Source organism: Dunckerocampus dactyliophorus, chromosome 4, assembly GCF_027744805.1.
Source record: "Dunckerocampus dactyliophorus isolate RoL2022-P2 chromosome 4, RoL_Ddac_1.1, whole genome shotgun sequence".
Lineage (NCBI taxonomy): Eukaryota > Metazoa > Chordata > Actinopteri > Syngnathiformes > Syngnathidae > Dunckerocampus > Dunckerocampus dactyliophorus.
Window position 1 is genome coordinate 20,334,650 of NC_072822.1, and position 16,852 is coordinate 20,351,501.

The 16,852-nt window shown below is 42.9% G+C and overlaps 1 protein-coding gene across 3 annotated transcripts in view; it reads right to left on the reverse strand.

The window, feature by feature from the left end:
- The window catches only part of hmcn2 (hemicentin 2), a 58,937-nt gene that overhangs the window by 37,250 nt on the left and 4,835 nt on the right, over positions 1-16,852 (reverse strand). Inside the window, exons 2-19 of one of the 3 annotated variants that reach the window (XM_054774386.1) lie at positions 16,737-16,807; positions 16,191-16,349; positions 14,972-15,094; positions 8,371-8,542; positions 8,182-8,288; positions 7,982-8,102; positions 7,634-7,897; positions 7,370-7,514; positions 6,537-6,658; positions 4,083-4,355; positions 3,631-3,772; positions 3,207-3,334; positions 2,252-2,365; positions 1,686-1,844; positions 1,414-1,608; positions 725-820; positions 504-631; positions 247-391 (exon numbers count right to left, since the gene is read on the reverse strand). In XM_054774386.1, coding sequence (XP_054630361.1) covers positions 247-391; positions 504-631; positions 725-820; positions 1,414-1,608; positions 1,686-1,844; positions 2,252-2,365; positions 3,207-3,334; positions 3,631-3,772; positions 4,083-4,355; positions 6,537-6,658; positions 7,370-7,514; positions 7,634-7,897; positions 7,982-8,102; positions 8,182-8,288; positions 8,371-8,542; positions 14,972-15,094; positions 16,191-16,349; positions 16,737-16,807 — 2,664 coding nt within the window. The remainder of the gene's footprint in view (positions 1-246; positions 392-503; positions 632-724; positions 821-1,413; positions 1,609-1,685; positions 1,845-2,251; positions 2,366-3,206; positions 3,335-3,630; positions 3,773-4,082; positions 4,356-6,536; positions 6,659-7,369; positions 7,515-7,633; positions 7,898-7,981; positions 8,103-8,181; positions 8,289-8,370; positions 8,543-14,971; positions 15,095-16,190; positions 16,350-16,736; positions 16,808-16,852) is intronic. The other 2 variants (XM_054774387.1, XM_054774388.1) reach the window with 2 other exon arrangements.

Here is a 16,852-nt window from a genome sequence, read left to right on the forward strand (position 1 = left end):
AATTATCACTGGCCTTAAAAGGCTGACTGTATCGGCACTCCAGGCATTTCTTCATTACTAACTGATGATGAACCATAATCTGGCTTGTCTGTCATTATGTTCTTATGAGCAGACCGACCCCACGCCTCAAAGGAGAATCTCACTATGATGACAGCAGGTGGTCAGGTCACTGACATCCAGTTGTTTTCTATGATGCCTTGTCTTTAAAATGTAACAAGAACGGCATTGAGAATGCAGGCTACTTACCATGCACCTCCAGGCTCACTGTGATGTTCATGGAGCCGACTACATTCACTGCCGTGCACACATATGTCCCAGCATCCTCTGGGATGGCTCTCTCAATGTACAAACTTCCATCACTCCTCACAAACATTCTCCTACTCAGCCGAACCTTTGCAGAGGAAAAAAATCTTTAAACTCTGATTAAAAAATGATTAATGCAAAATGATTAAACTCTAAAGAACATAATAGCAATTTTAGAATTAGGCACAAGCCAGTCTTACAGGTTTTCCATTTTGGGACCAGTGTCTTTCTGGGAGAGGTATACCATCCAACAGCATACAAGGGATACTCAAGGATTGAGCAATACCAGTGGTGATGATGGGGGCACCTTGAGCTAAGAGAGGGGGCTCTGCAAGTAATGGTTTAAGAACCAAGAGGTGTTTACAACTTTGCAGGGTCAGAGTCCAGAACAGAAGACATAGCATGTGCTAATCTAGCCTACCTAGTCCAGTGACACTAACTCTGGCCTCAGCTTTGATGCTTCCGAACTGGTTCTCAGCCTCACAGATGTACAACCCTTCATCATCCAGCCAGACACCTGTAGTGAATTTGAACATGAATATGGGCACTTCATACAGAGCAACACAGCACCCTCTGCACAGTTGCGATAAGCAGCAGGCCTGCAAATGTAGAAAAAACAAGTCGGCAATCCAATAACAAGTGGTATTAATGTTTTGACTGCACTGTAATTAGAAGTTAAAAATAGAAACTAACGGGATTAATGGGTTTGGCTGTGCTGTCAGCCTGCTGACACACATGTCCCACTCAGTCATGCTGGAAGATGAACATGTTATTCCACTCATGTGCTTCGATAGTTGAGCCAAAGTTGAAACAGATGATGACAAGACATTTAACTTTAAAGCAGTTGGAGGGAAGAGGCCGACAAACACGTCTTAAATAAATGCAGGTAAAAAAAAAAAGCGCACTAGCCTCAATATGTTTGATAGATGCCAAAAACTGTGGCAGAGGCAGCTCGTGCAAATGTCACAATTTCTCTCCAGTATTAGACAAAGGTTATAATAAACAGTTGGTCCCAGAAGCACAAAAGACTTACAGTGGCCAAGATGAGTCTTTTAACAGGCAGAAGGCCGTAAGAGTTCAAAGCTGTATAACGATCCATGGCTAACTCACTCTGAATGAGAAGGAATCCATTCTGGAGTTGTGTTTTTCTACTGTGGGTGTCCGTCCTTGTGAGGATGGGTCTGCCGTCTTGTGTGTACCAGGTCAATGTTGGTCGCGGGAAACCTCGAGCCACACAGGGGAGGGTGATGTTCTCCCCTACATTAGCTGTCATGTCAGCCGGTGCTTCAGAGAACAAAGGGCCCGCTGTGGAGAGAAGAGTGGTAAAGCATACAGTACATACTCCTTTGTTGGATTTTAGTTTAAAGGCTGTCGGATCTCACCTCCGACTTCCAGACTGACTGTACCAGAGGAGGTCCCAGCAGGGCTGCTGGCCACACAGCTGTATTGACCAGCATCCACGTCCTGTACTCCTCTAATGTGCAGGATCCCGCGGTGGACATCCTGCTCAACAAAGGGAGCAGTACCCACCTCCAATTCCCCTAGGACAGTGGTCCTCAATTATTTCCTGTCATGCCTCCCAGGGAACAGAAATGTTGTCACGCCCTCCCAACTTGAAATACTATTGAGAAACTGATCATATATATTTATTTATCTGTACTGTACAGACTGAACGCGAAACTGAAACCAGGGAACAAAATGAAGAGCTGTGACGCATACAAGCATATTCAAAAGTCAAACTGCATGTTGAGTACAATAAATGTGTACATGTTGGCAGGTCTGCAGTAACATTGACAGTCCTCCCTGCCTCTCACACTCCCCCTGATAGTTCACCACACTCCCCCAAGGGGGGACAACCCCACTATTTGAGAAGCACTGCCCTACGTTCTTGGTCTTCAACTATTCCTATACATTTTCATGTACTAGACCATTTTAGACTGTGAGTTACCTTTGAACCAGTGGACGAGAGGAGGGGGAATTCCACTAGCCCGACACTCCAGAGTAGCATCACCCCCAACAGCTACAAGTAGAAGCTGCTTTACCACTGTGACGACAGGCACCTCTGAGGAAAAATAGTACGATGAGGGATGTCACCGTGATATTGGTTTAAAAATGAGACATAGGTTCAAATTGGTATTGTTTTTCCTGCCAATAATAACATCAGCAGGCAAGTGATGACACCGTGCTCCATTCAGTAACAAGCTTGCTAGCTCATTATGTCCACGGTTTGGAATTATTTCCAAGTTTCGCCTGAGATTTGAGTACAATGTCTTCCTTTAATACTTATACTGTGTATTTGTGAAATGCATCCTGTAGGATCATAGTAAAAGCATAATGTGTTTACTCATTACAGGAGATGTGACCTGACATTTGTTTGAAAGATGCGCTGCTGCAAATATCGTCATCGGTTGATATCAGTAGTGGATCATCGGTAGTGAAGTGCTGGACAATATCGGTATGAAAGCCAATATTGAACATATCTAAGTACGACTAAGATAAAGTATAAGTGAAAGATTCAGCCTTTTTAGTATAAACATAACCTAAGCTTCCGGCATAAAAACTGTCAATAAAACCACCGCTGAGCTGAAAGACCACAATTCAATGCAATTGCAAGACTCTCACTATCTTGCCGGATCAGGCTCGTTAAAGCCAACTTATTGTCATGCTTCGGCCCATCAGTGTCGTGGTGTCCAACAGCCACTAACCGATAACCATATCTGAAATTTACTGTAATACCCAACATTGTCAATATGAGTAAAACCAGAGGTGATTGCTGGGCAGAATGTGGCCCCCCTTGCTAATGTTGCTAATTGTTAAATTGTTATTAAAAGGACATTTATAATGGCAGGTCTTGTCATCAGTTTCTAACCTGAACATACTAATGCAGGAACATGATGAATTACCTGCATAAGACAGATGGACAGACTGTGATGCAGTCCCAGCCACATTGCTTGCCAGACATGTGTAGTTCCCAGCATCCTCAGGGAGAGCCCCTCTTATAGTCAAAACTCCTTGTTGGTGTAGACTCAACCTGCATCAGGTAATTGGCAGAATTCACAATGCTGTCTCGCACTGATTACATTTACAGATGTACTGTAAAACAGACATTAGTGCAAAACCTTTTTGTTTCTCTTGTGTATAAAGTCATATATTTTTCCTTCAATAAGCACATACACAGGAACATGAAGTGCTTGTTTGGCAAAAACAGACTGTATACCAGAACTCTCCACAATGTTACAAACAGGATGTGACAATCTCTTTTAGCTAAAGTGGAATGTAATGAGTCCTTTGTGCCTGAGGTGTTGAGTGGGCTGAGAGTCCTCTTACCGCGGCCGATTAGCAAGGAACGTGTTTCCATGGCTCCAGAAGAGCTTTGGAGGGGGAGAGCCGGACGCTGAGCAGACGAGGCTGATTTCATCCCCTCGGGAAAAGACCTGGTTCTGGGGGTGAACTACCACAGAGGGTGCCTCTAGAGTCCAAATGAAACAAAGAATGCTCAAAGTCACTTCTTTTCGATACATCATTTATAATTTACCGACCCAAGTTTAACATCAGAAAACAATGCAATCCAGCAGCATTGAAACGCCCGAGGTCATGCCACAATAGAAACCACAAACCTTAATGTGCATCATGAGAAACATTTTCTGACATGGATGTGACTCAATCCAACAGTAGGATGTGGAAATGGAAACCAGATGACAGCATGCTGAGGGAAACCAGGAGCCCCCGGTGTGTTAAGTATTTAGACAGATGACCTGTGGACTGTCTTCATACCATACCTGAGACAAAGAGCCATACGGTGATTCTGGTGTCTCCTTGAGCATTGGTGGCGGCACAATGGTACTGCCCAGCATCCTGAGTCCGCACGCTGTTAATCTGCAGTGACGAGTTGGACAGCAGCCTCACTCTCCCTGAGCGGGCTCGGATGGTGCGACCTGCTCGATGCCAGGTCAAGTTGTAGCGCATGGAGCCCTCCACTTGACAGGATAGCACCGCCACACTTCCCACTAATGAAGTCACATTTATTGCTGGGTTCAGTACAGGAGGAGGCTCTGTTTTGAAGGAGACACGACCAAAATATAAAAGCTTGGAAGAAGCATCGACAACACCCACATGAACACAAATGTGTCGAAATTCTCAGGGCATTCAGTCGATCGCAACTGGACTGCTCAAGTTGTCTTTGAAGACGTTTCACCTCTTATCCGAGCAGTCTTCACCAGTTCATGCTCAAAGACGGACACACATCAGTCAGACTCGATAGGACAGGTCTAGTCTAGTTCATGCTCAAAGACTAGGCAGGACACACACCAGTCAGACTACATACAGTAGGACAGCTCTAGTCTGATAGCCTGGTGCAAGATCCAATCTATTTATCCTCTAAAGGAGGAGGCAGGTCCAGACAGAAGTGGTAGGCTGCTCGAGGTGAGACAACCCGAACAGTCCAGTTGTGATCGATGCCCTGAGAATACAATGACCTGGATGAATGAGAATATTCACAGGCATAAATGTGTGGAAATGATGTCAAACCTTTACTTTGACTCCGCTTGCACAATAACATGAGAACCGCGTGTAGCCGTGTCATGCAGTAAAATACAGTTTCTGTATGCACTTCTTTGTGTTTCCCTCATCACAGCACTATCACACAGCTAAAATCATTCACAAAGCAAATAACAACCTTCTACCCAATAATGTAAAACTATTCTTCTCAACAGAAGAGAAATATGACCTGAGGGAAAATTTTAACTGAAAACACTTGTGCGCATACAACACTGAAGCCTTTAACATATCGGTATGTATAATGAAATTATGGATAGGATTAAGCAAAGTACTCCAACAACGTACTAATATAAGTCAGTTGAAAAAGCAGCACAAACATATGGTGTTTACAAAATATAAGAAAGAAGAATCCTGAACCATAATGTCTGATATCATTATCCAGATCCTTCTTACTACATAAGGCATTATCTATCATCCATTACATATGTATCTGTTTAACACACAAATTATGCCAAACATATTCAATTGACAAGGCTTATGTCAAATTTACTCCTGTGCTTACTATTTATTTTTCATTCTTTATGATTAGTTAAAGTATTATATATTCTGTACTCATTTACGGTATCACTAAAACAATGTCTCTGTCAATTATAACTCATTAATTACTTCTGACTACTTCATTTATATATTTATTTATTTGCTGTATTTATTTATGAATTTCTCTATGTATTATTTATGATGCTGTAATACAAGCAGACCATTCCAGACTCCAATCCAGCACCTCTATCCAGTAGCTCCAGATCCAGCATGCAGAACCCACATAATGCGTTCTTTGCATGGCCACAGACATGAAGGAATCACATTTACAGCTCCCTCAAACATTCAAGTGTGGGAAAATCCCACGGGATGGCAAAAAGTCATTAGCTATAATAGAAAAGAGCCAGCCCCTGTCGGTGTTGAGTAATGTCGGGTTTAAACGCTTCATTGAGCACCTCAAACCTTGATATATTATGCCTAGCCGCCACTCCATTGATGATAAAACAATACCCCAGGTGCATCAAGAAGTAAATGGATCCATTTTTGTCATACCTACTGTTGCTGATTAATTGTTCTCTGTTTGAGGAATATCGCATAATCAAGCATTGTCTAACATTGCACACTACAAAATAATATGTATGAGTATGTATGGTTTGTGCTGATATCAGACCGATATCGATATACTCTGATACAAGGCTGCAATATGGGTAAATACGTGGACTGTAAACCAGTGCTTCAAAGTGACCTTGTATGCATGTTCAAAATAAACTAAAACCACTATCATTACCAAATTAAAAGTTTTAGAGGCTACCAAAATGTCCACTTATTGTTAAGAAGCATATATCTTTCTCTTCCTCGACAGTATCGACCTGGATACTGGCATTTCGCTCATGCAGCACCACTGATTGGTCGGTTATGTTCCAGTCGTCACAGGACCATTGGTCAGTCACTACACACAGCAACAAGAAGTAAATGCCTTTGCAAGGAAATATTTTTTTTTTATTTTATAAAGACCAAACATTGAATAGAATTTCATTTTTTTACTCTAGTAATTTCCAATAGAAAACATAAATATGGCCCATATATGGCTCGTATACCCACCAATACCTGGGGTAGAAACTGCAAAGTGCAATACAGCCTCCACAACACAGAGAGTAAATGTAAGCAAGTGTGGCTTGACTGAGTGAAAAGTGCAGTACCTCTAACAGTTAGCTGGGTTAAGGCGCGCCCTTGTCCTGCTCCACTTTGCGCTATGCACTCGTACAGGCCTTCATCCTCTGCAGAAGCGTGGTCAATCCCCCATGATGCAGTGGCAGATTTTCTGATTTCAAAGACAGACAGCAACACAATCTTATTTCAAGTCACATTCAGTTAGTAACCCAGGCACACATACGGAATGGATTTGACCTAATTAAAACCAGACCATTTACAGAATCAGAATCAGCTTTATTTAACATGTATGTTACCACACTAGAAATTTTATTCCGGTTTAACATCACTTTCTGTTACAAACGACAAAAAGTTGACACTTTAATTGACAACAGTGAATATTCACTGTGTGATCGCTGAAGAATGAGTGTGATATATGAGGCAATAATGTCAGCCATGTCTGGCATGCCCCCTACTAAGGGCATGTATGATGGAGTGAATTAAGTGATCATTTTAGAACTGCAGCATATAGTAGAGAGAGAATGTTATAAATTATCAAATGTTACATAAGAAAATTGGCCGCACGGTGGCCTCGTGGTTAGCATGTTGGCCAACACAATGCGTGTGTGGGTTTTCTCCGGGTACTCCGGTTTCCTCCCACATCCAAAAACATGCAAGTTAGGTTAATTGGTCCATAGGTATGAATGTGAGTGTGAATGGTTGTTTGTCTATATGTGCCCCGCGATTGGCTGGCGACCAGTCCAAGGTGTACCCCGCCTGTCGCCCAAAGTCAGCTGGGATAGGCTCCATCATGCCCCCGCGACGCTAAAGAGGAGAAGCGGTATAGAAGATGGATGGATGGATGGACAAAAGAAAATCTTACTGGAAGAACTTTTCCTCTCCCAGTGTCATTCCACTTCTAGCAAATCTTAGCCTGTAAGGCATGTCGCTTTCCACCGAACAGCGAATCACAGCGGGCTGCATGTAGAAACCCTTCACCACATCAGGCATGTTAACAGCTGGGGGATCTACACATGGGAGGAAACGCAGGTCAAAGGTCAGAAAAGAGATTGATGAGGTGTGAAAAATTTTGCAGCATAGCAAAAGAGACATGTCTGGAGGCAGGGATGGAGCAAGGTTATCTTACCTGGAACTATGTTCGTGTATAAGACACTGGACAGTCGCTGGAATCGATGTCCCTCCTCGTCTCGGCCCGTCACCTTAATGAAGAAGCTCTGGGAAGGGGTGCGGATCTCTGGGAGACTCCACAGCCCTTGCTGGCCGAGGTCAGAGGGTGGAGGCACCTGGATGGTACGCAAGGAACGCCCCGAGCCAGATATTAGCTCCACATGACTCAGTTGACCTGGGCGCTTCAGGCCTGTGCATTTTAGCAGAACATGTGCTGGAAGTCCTGAAAGGCAAACAAATCAGTCATACAGTCATTCCGCTGCGTGGTATCCATCGGATGAGTAGGCAACATAAACCCCTGCAGCACCTTTTATTGGCCTCTCCCTAGTGTGGTTGAACTCTTTAACAGGTACGCTTGAAAAGCCAGCCCGGAAGTCCAGATTGCTGACTCCTGTGACCCTCAAAGTATGGCGGCCATCACATCTCACCTTTAGGACCAAAGCAGAATTATGAGCTGATTACCATCAGAGAAAGAGCTGAATAAATCAATGATACCAAGATTGGTACCTTCAGTTTCCATGCTCCAGGCCTGGGAAACTTCAGGTTGACAACACGAGCAGAGTTGGGAATATTCAGGAGCTCGGTAAGGCCCTGATCTACACCAACTACACGTCCTGGAAGATAGAGTAGAGAGTACAATTCCAACTGTCCAACAGTTTTGGCTCTTTGTTAAGAAGGTACAGTTAACTCGTATACCGAAGGGATCTCTGAGCTCGATTTGTGGAGCAGGTCCACTGAGTGATACGGTGACCTCTCGGAGGCTGGGGTCAAAGGGCACTTCCCACTCGTTCTCTTGGGCACTGTCATGGTTTGAGGACAGCAGGTGGACTTTCATGGCCTGAACAGTCTCCTCGACCCACTTTAATATCTAAAAAAAAAACAGTGTCACACAAGTCAGTAAGAACGTGATATGTCATGGTGTTTGGCAGTACGTGAAGCTGCAGTATGTCAAACTTTATCTGTCAAGGTCCCCCTCTCAACTTAGCTAGACAGAATGAAGACAGGATGTGATCGTGACCTCTCCCTGAGAGTTTTTTCCTGCCCAGGCAACATTCTTCTGCTCTCTGTCTTTGAACCATTCCTCTTCATCATTACAACTGTATTCCTCAGATGCTTTTTTCCCCTCAGCAAATGAGAAGTGAAACAGCTTGACTGTCAAGTTGATAACATCCAGTTTTCTGCACTTTCAAGCATGTATTCCCAAAAGAGCGTCTCATACACTGGCAGCAGTCTCCGGCATCATAGCGTTCATGAATCATGACGATCGTGCCTCAGCATAGAAAGCAGTGGTGTTCAACCGTATTCATTTACTCAATCAGTTATAGACAGACAATTCCTCTATTTGTCTGTTGAGCATGTTATCTCTCATTTGTCTGAGCTGATTTAATAAGGTCTAAAACAATGCTAGGTGCTATGACTGCATTCAATTGCAAAAACAGTCATTGCTACAGCCTATAAAATGTGGCTCTCTAGAAATAGAATTGCTGTTTTGACAGGTGCTTGACTAGTTTTCCTTTTGTTGTGACAAAATGAAATCAGAAGCAGCAAAAACACCACTGACACTTCACGGTCTCATTGTGGTAGCTACAATCCACCCACTGTACTTCACCTTATGCTTAACCAGCAACTGCTGCGTAACATTTGTTTCGACCATGTATGGCGAGGCATTTTGGTTACACCGCATCTGTAAGGACAGAAACAAACCTGCATAGTATGCCCTGCAAGAAGCCAAAGGCAACACATTTGAAGACATTAAAAAAATGAGCAAAATCTCAAGGGAACCCTTTGATAATATAATTGTCAGGCCCACACGATTTTGTCTATCAGGACTGCCTGGTGCTGACAGCAACTGGTTCCTCTCGACGCTTTACAACTGGAAACAGCTGTAATGTCTGCCATATGTGCAGTCATCACCCGCAGAGCAGGAAACTACTAAGCAGTGACCTGCATCTGGGCCAGAATGGTGTCTATTGCCTCCTTGAAAGAACAGGGAAGAGTGGGCATTGGTCTGCCATCACACTGCAGATCAAAACAAGTGGAGTACAGACATGGGAGGACTGCTGTCCACGCAACAGTGCATATGTGAAGCATGTTGAGCTGTGCCGCTACACCCTGTTTCAGCCTGTGGGAATGCAGAGGATCAAAAGTCATGTGAAACATCATCCGAGGTGTCTCGGTTGAACAGGTTTACAGGGCTCCCGCAGGAAAGACCCCCTTTGCTATTCATAGAGGCATGACGGATAGGCCAAATTAGCAGAAAAGAGGTTGAAGTTTCATTGTATTCCCTTGTCCAGGTGCATTACCTAACCCCACTTAAGTAGTTCTGAGCAGCTAATAGTACAATTGCCTGTGCAGGGGTTCAAGCATAACAGCTTGACTGCAGACCAAGAGTCAGTTTAATGATGAAAGAGTCTAAAAACGCCACTTTTCAGCATTTGCAGAGAGCTTCCCCAATTCATATCAGCATTCTTAGAGCAAATCAATTCCAGCTGGACCCCCTTGTCGTCCTCAGTGAGCCGCAAAACACCTGCTGAGAACTTTTCTGTCTATGAGTCCACCTGTGTGTCTGCAAGGCAACCTTGGTTTTGCATACTCAGCAAGGTGACCCAAGGACAAGTGTTACCTCGTTTTCATTTTATGGCAAACAATCATTAGAGCTGCTGGAATCCTTCTACATCAGTGGTTCCCATACATTTACAGTCGCGTACCCCTTCAGACATTTGACCTGAAGCCATGTACCAATTACTCCTGCACACTTAAAAAACATAAACCTTGTTTTCTTAATTGACTTGAAATATTGAACCTAATTAATTGGTTAATTAATTTGAGTCATTCCGGATGTGTATTTTGCACGGTCACGTTTTGATAAAGTTTAACATTAGCACTGATAAATAGATAAGTAATCATCCTACATATCTTTTTTTTCCTTTTTAATGTTGGCATCCTTCCGTTTCAATGGGTTGAATTTGAGCTTCACTTTCTTGTCCACTCACGATGGCAATGGTTTAAATCTGCAAATTAATTTAATACCAAATTGAAGGAGAATCATGATAAAGCAGTATCCGAAGTACAAAAATACATACAACCAGGAGCACCGGCAGGAATACCTCTAGAACTCCTAGAACTTTAACTAACCCAACAAGAGCTTTACATAACTCCAACTCTGAAGGTTTGCAAATGTCTTGCTTCTGTTCAATACTACCAGTGTAATATTTACTGCTATTGAGTTGTCCATGCAAGTCGACATATACTGTAGTATGCAATTCACTATTTTATGCAAGAGAATGTAAGAAATGTACTAAAGGCCATGTTAACTGATTTACTAATACATGCTAAACATTCACCTGTGCTGATTAAATGTACAGTATGTTAAAAGGGAGTGAGATGTAGGCTAACACAGCTTGCTAACACTCTGCTAGCTTATTTCATTGTGGACATTAAGCTGACGCAATCCGTCCCAGAAACGCAATCGGTTCTACGCATGCGCGAGACCTACGTCACTTCCTCCTATAGCAAATTTTTACGACAGCGCTAATGTATACAACCAACGATAAAGCCTAAGTTTCGGGGTTTTTCATTTTTATTCACGTTCCTCCTATGATAATTGGTGTAGCCCTGGAGGTACGCATACTCCACTTTGGGAACCTTAGTTCTACATCAACCTAATGAGAACATCATGAGGCCACTTTTATTAAAGACTTCTTGAACAGAAAAACTGAATGTATGCGTAGACTCAATAAAAACGCACAAATGGCACAATCAAATGCCGCAAAATCTGATCTTTATTATATTGTGCTTTAATACGCTACTGTAAGTGCTGACATTGGCTGAAAGCTGAAACATCACTGTTGTCATTTTCCGATGAACGCTCAAGACTACCGTTTTCAGGTCATTCGAGGAAACCTGCAATATGGTCCAAACTAGAGTATATTCATGGGTTATGTAGTAGTACTCATGTCAGCTGAGTCTCCTATTATTGACGACCAACTGATTTACAGAGGAGTGAAGGATGCACGTGTCTTGATCTGTCCTAGTTCAAGACTTTAAAAAAAAGCATTTTGGTGAAAGCATGCCACCCGAGTGCCATGAGTTGGCAAAATCTCAAATGTATGCATGTTTACATTGAGTCATGTGACGTTTTAGCAAAAGCCGTGAGGGGTTGAGGTCTGATAGCTCAAGTGAATTTGGTCTCCTATTCCTTTAAATATACAGAAACACAAAAATGACATACAGGCACTCCTTACATTTTTTGGCAGGATTATTGAGTGAGATTGAAGTTGCCCCACACAAGCCTTGTATGTTTGGCTACATTCATGCTTGGCTTGACATGAAACAGACCTACCCGCACACACAAACACGTTTCAGTTCAGAGGTTCAGTAGGCCACATGAACACAGAGCTGTTAGCTCAAGCACAGCACTGCCCAGGATGTGTTGACGTGCAGGATACCACTGTCTCTTGTTGAGGTAATGTTCACTTCTTTTATGTCTGTCTAGGAAGTGAGATATGCTGTCTTTGGCTTCCCAGACAGAGCTTCTCTTTCCAGTATGAAAAAGCCTTCATTCGTCTCATACTACCAGCGTCAGCTTTGCAATGATTTTATTGGAATGAATAAAAGGGATTTTCTAACTTGTCCAAGTAAATTGTAACCCCTGTGACGCAATGGAACTACAGTGCATTTCAAAGTTTTCTTTGTCATGGAATTATTGTCTGTGTGGCTTGTGACTTCAAGCGACCAATGTATTCATAATTAAAGTGAACACTGGGAAATGAAAGGTTCAGCATTCGAACAACAAAAGCAGGTTGAGACAGAACAAAGCTGCTTTAGCATCCTTCCCAGTCTGCAGTGATAATTAATCACACTGACATGTCACTTAAAACATTTGGAGTACAGTATCTAAAGGATTTAGGATTTATTATGAAGATCAACATCTGGAACTGAGTCTCTATTGACAGTAACTGACTATACAGTGTGGACCGGGAACTGCTTCCCCTTTCTGAGGTGTCAAATGGTTTGTCAGAGCCTCTTCGAGGCGGACCGAAAATCGTCCTCCATGGCCTCAGCAAACTCCTCCCTTTGCCCCGACCACTGCCGCAGCCGCATGCCGCTTGGCCTGCCGGTACCTGTCAGCTGCTTCAAGCCATTCAGCTCGATAGGACTCCTTCTTCAGCTTGACGGCAGCCTTAACCTCTAGTTTCCACCATCAGGTTCGAGGTTTGCCACCACGACTGGCACCGACCACCTTCTGGCTGCAGCTCAGATTGACTGCCTCAACGAGGTACGGAATACGGCCCATTCGGACTCGATATCCTCATCCTCCATCGGCATGCAGGAGAAGCTCTGCCAGAGGTGAGAGTTGAAGGCTCGACGAACAGGAGACTCTGGTGCTCCCAGCACACCCTCACTACACTTTTGGGTCTGCCAGGTCTGTCCGGCATCCTCCCCCGTCATCTAATCCAACTCATCACCAGATGGTGATCAGCTGACAGCTTAGCCCGTCTCTTCACCCGCAGTGCCCAAACCATGCAGACGCAGGTCTAATGATAGGACAACAAAGTCGATCATAGACCCGCAACCTAGGATGTCCTGGTGCCAAGTGCACTTGTGGACATCTTATGTCCAAACATAGTGTTTGTCATGGACAAACTGTGGTTCGCACAGAAGTCCAATAACAAACACAGTTCGGGTTCAGATCAGGGAGGCTGTTCCTCCCAATCACGCACTTCCAGGTCACACTGTCATTGCCCACAAGGGCGTTGAAGTCTCCCAGTAGAACTATGGAGTCACCAGCAGGGGTACTCTCCAGCACTCCTCTGATAGACTCCAAGTGTTGAATTGGGTTCAAATCTATCTAGCCAACAGGAAGTAATATGTGAAGCTAGGAGAATATACGTCAGCATGCTAAAATACTGTATATCGTGTGGCATAACCCAAAACCAAAACTGTGAAGCTTTTATATAAATTACTTTTGTAAAGCCATGAAAGACCTAAAGCTAGTATTATTTGCAGACGATACTACTGCCTTCTGTTCTGCAGAAAGTACACAAGAGCTAATAAAAAAGTTATAGATGAAATGACTACTAAAACGATGGTTTGATAAAAACAGATTATCCGTGAATCTAAGTAAAACTAAGATAATGTTATTTGGTAATAGCAGAAAGGATACTTAGACGCAAATACAAATTGATGGAGTGGACATTGAAAGGGGTAGCGAAAACACATTTCTGGGGGTCATTATTGATGAAAAGATGAGCTGGAAATCTCACATCCAAAATATACCACATAAAGTGCAGAGAAATAAATCAATATTAAATGAAGCAAAATCTGTCCTTAATAAATCACTCCATATTCTCTATTTCTCCCTGGTATTACCATACAGTATATAACTAATTGTGTGGAGATACAGGGAAATAACTAAATAATAAAAAGTTAATTTCACTCGCTAAAGATACTGCAACAAAGATCAGTGAGGATAATCCATAATAATATAGAGAACATACAAATCCTCTATTTCTAAAAATCACAATTATTAAAATTTGATGATCTAGTTGATTTTCAAACAGCTAAAATTGTGCATAAAGCAAACAGTAATCTGCTACATAAAAATGTCATACAATTCTTCTCGACAACAGAGGAGAAATATGACCTCAGGGAAAAATTAAACTTAAAAAGTTTATACGCGAGAACAACGCTAAAAACCTTCAGCATTTCAGCGTGTGGAATCAAATAATGGAGCGGATTGAGCAAGGAACTCAAACAATGCAATAAGATGAGTGATTTCAAGAAACAATACAAGCAGTTGATGTTTGCAAAGTACAAGGAAGAAGAGTCCTGAAACACTGTACATACAATGCTATGTCTAAACACTACTACACTCACTACTAACTTGATGACCTTTACCTCCCGCTCAAGCTTGACGAAGTTGCCCGTAAACATGGCACGCACTCGTGGTGGCTTAGCAAGCGAATAGTACTGGCACAAGGTGCGTTCATGGACATCAGGTCATAACAGTATTGTTTTGGTAACCCGCAACCCACCGAAAACGGCTACGTGACCCACCTTTGGGTCACGACTCACCAATTGAGAATCGTCGCTTTAAGGGATTTTCACATATGTCACAGCAAGAAGGCAATCTTAATTTGATTGCTCATGCATCAAAATGGTTGAGATAGCGGAGGTCAAACATCTGATTGATGTGTGCCCTCAGTTTCTCAAGTCAAGAGCCCTGATTAATGCTGAGTAACCAATCAGACGTCACCTCTATTATCGTGTTGACATTTCTAGTGTCTGCTCTCACCTCATTGACCTGCTGCTTGTCCAGGTGAAAGATCTGCCCCGAGGATGTGGCTGCGATCTCTTCGTAGGCCCTGTAGCCCGGCTGGGAGCGGTCGCCACAGTCCCCAGTTAGCACAAAAACGACCTGGAAGAGATAAGAGGATAATTAGCATCCTATGTTTGCTTCTGAGAACTTTATTCCACTTGTCCCTTAACTCCTTTTGTCCTACAGGGGCTGTGAGTGAGCAAGTTGGGAAAAATGTCTGTCTGCACCACATTTTGTTGCCTTTTTTGTGAGATAAACATGCAATGACACTCCAATTGCTGTGGTACTTTTGTGATTTATTACAACTACGGTGGAACCCTGTACATTCGCAATCATCAAAAAATATTATTTTTATTTTTGTTTTTTGTTTTGAGCCAAAATCGACATTTTTATGGGTGTCAATTTATTTGCAGATTTTTGAAATTCGCCAGAAAAGTGGCTGTCACTGGAAGGATACAAATTCTATCCAAGAGGAGATTGATTCACGCTCATTTATTGATTCAAGGCTCTTGAATGTAAACAGAATTTTTCCAGTATAGTAGTGTTATTAAGGGCTTGCGTGTTTGTATATACCGTGCATCAATGGGGTGAGTTGGTACAGTATATGCGCACAAATTATAGTGGGCCAGTCTGGGCCAAAAATGTCCTGGGCCAAACATTTGTCCCAGTCCACCCCTGCCTCACTGATTCCCTCCATTCAAGTTCAGACTCATTGTTCCTGTCTCTCTGCGCCAGTTCATCAAGTTCCTTGTGTGAGCCTCCAGAATGACAACTTTTTGTATTTCTAACTTTTGCTTGAGGATTTAGATACAGAGCCCTGTGATTGGCTGGCGACCAGGCCAGTGTGTACTCTGCCTCTTGCCCAAATTCAGCTGGGATAGGCTCCAGCATACCTCCACCCTTGTGAGGATAAGTGGCATAGAAGATGGATGCATGGATTTAGACATGTTTGCATGGTGTTCGTCCTTGTGTATCACCACATTCTTTTGGACCTTGCTCTAGTGAGTTTGGACTGTACCAACCCTTGATTTAGGTCAATATTTTCTAAAATCTCTTGAGCCCATCCATACTCATTGTACATTGTATAAACATATTTAGCTAGATCTGTCATGAACTAAACGTTAACATACACAATCAGTCATATCATAATCTTCAAGGCCTCTGCATCCGCCCTTGTAAGGTTGTTGACATTTACCTGTGATTGACGGAGCTGCACTAGCCGCAGAACATCTTTTTTCAGGCGATAGTCCTTGGCTCTCGCGTCGGTAAAGACATAGATGAAGGATCCAGGTAGCGAAACCTCCAGTGCTTTCTTAATGGCTCCAACGCTCATCTCAGGGCAGTCGCCACCACCCTATGTGAACGACAACCATATAATGCGCTTCATCAACTACCACAGCAAAAGGTCAACTTATTAAGAAGTCAGTTCATGAAAAGACAAAGACAAATTCCGCCAAATAGCGCCAAATAATGATTGTGCCAGTTGTCTGCTTCTACAACCGTACATGGTGTGGTGGCTAATATTAGCATATTTGTATAGGTTTCTCTCCAAATTAAACAAATATTCTGCCTTGAAATTGGAATTCCTGAGTTTCTTTTGGGATCATTCTACTGTTTTCACTGCATTATATTGATCCTATCTCGGCATACTCCACACATGCTGGCTGAAGCATGGCTTTGTGTGAGATAATATTGTGCTTTGTCAATGGTGCAATAATCACTGCATGTGTTCTGCTCCCACCTGGACAAACAGCTCTTGAAGATCCTGTTGGAACTTAATAGGATCGGTGGTGATGGACACTGGGCCAATGTCTGCAAGGTCAAAAGTGTCAATCATCAAGGATACCCAAGGGAGAT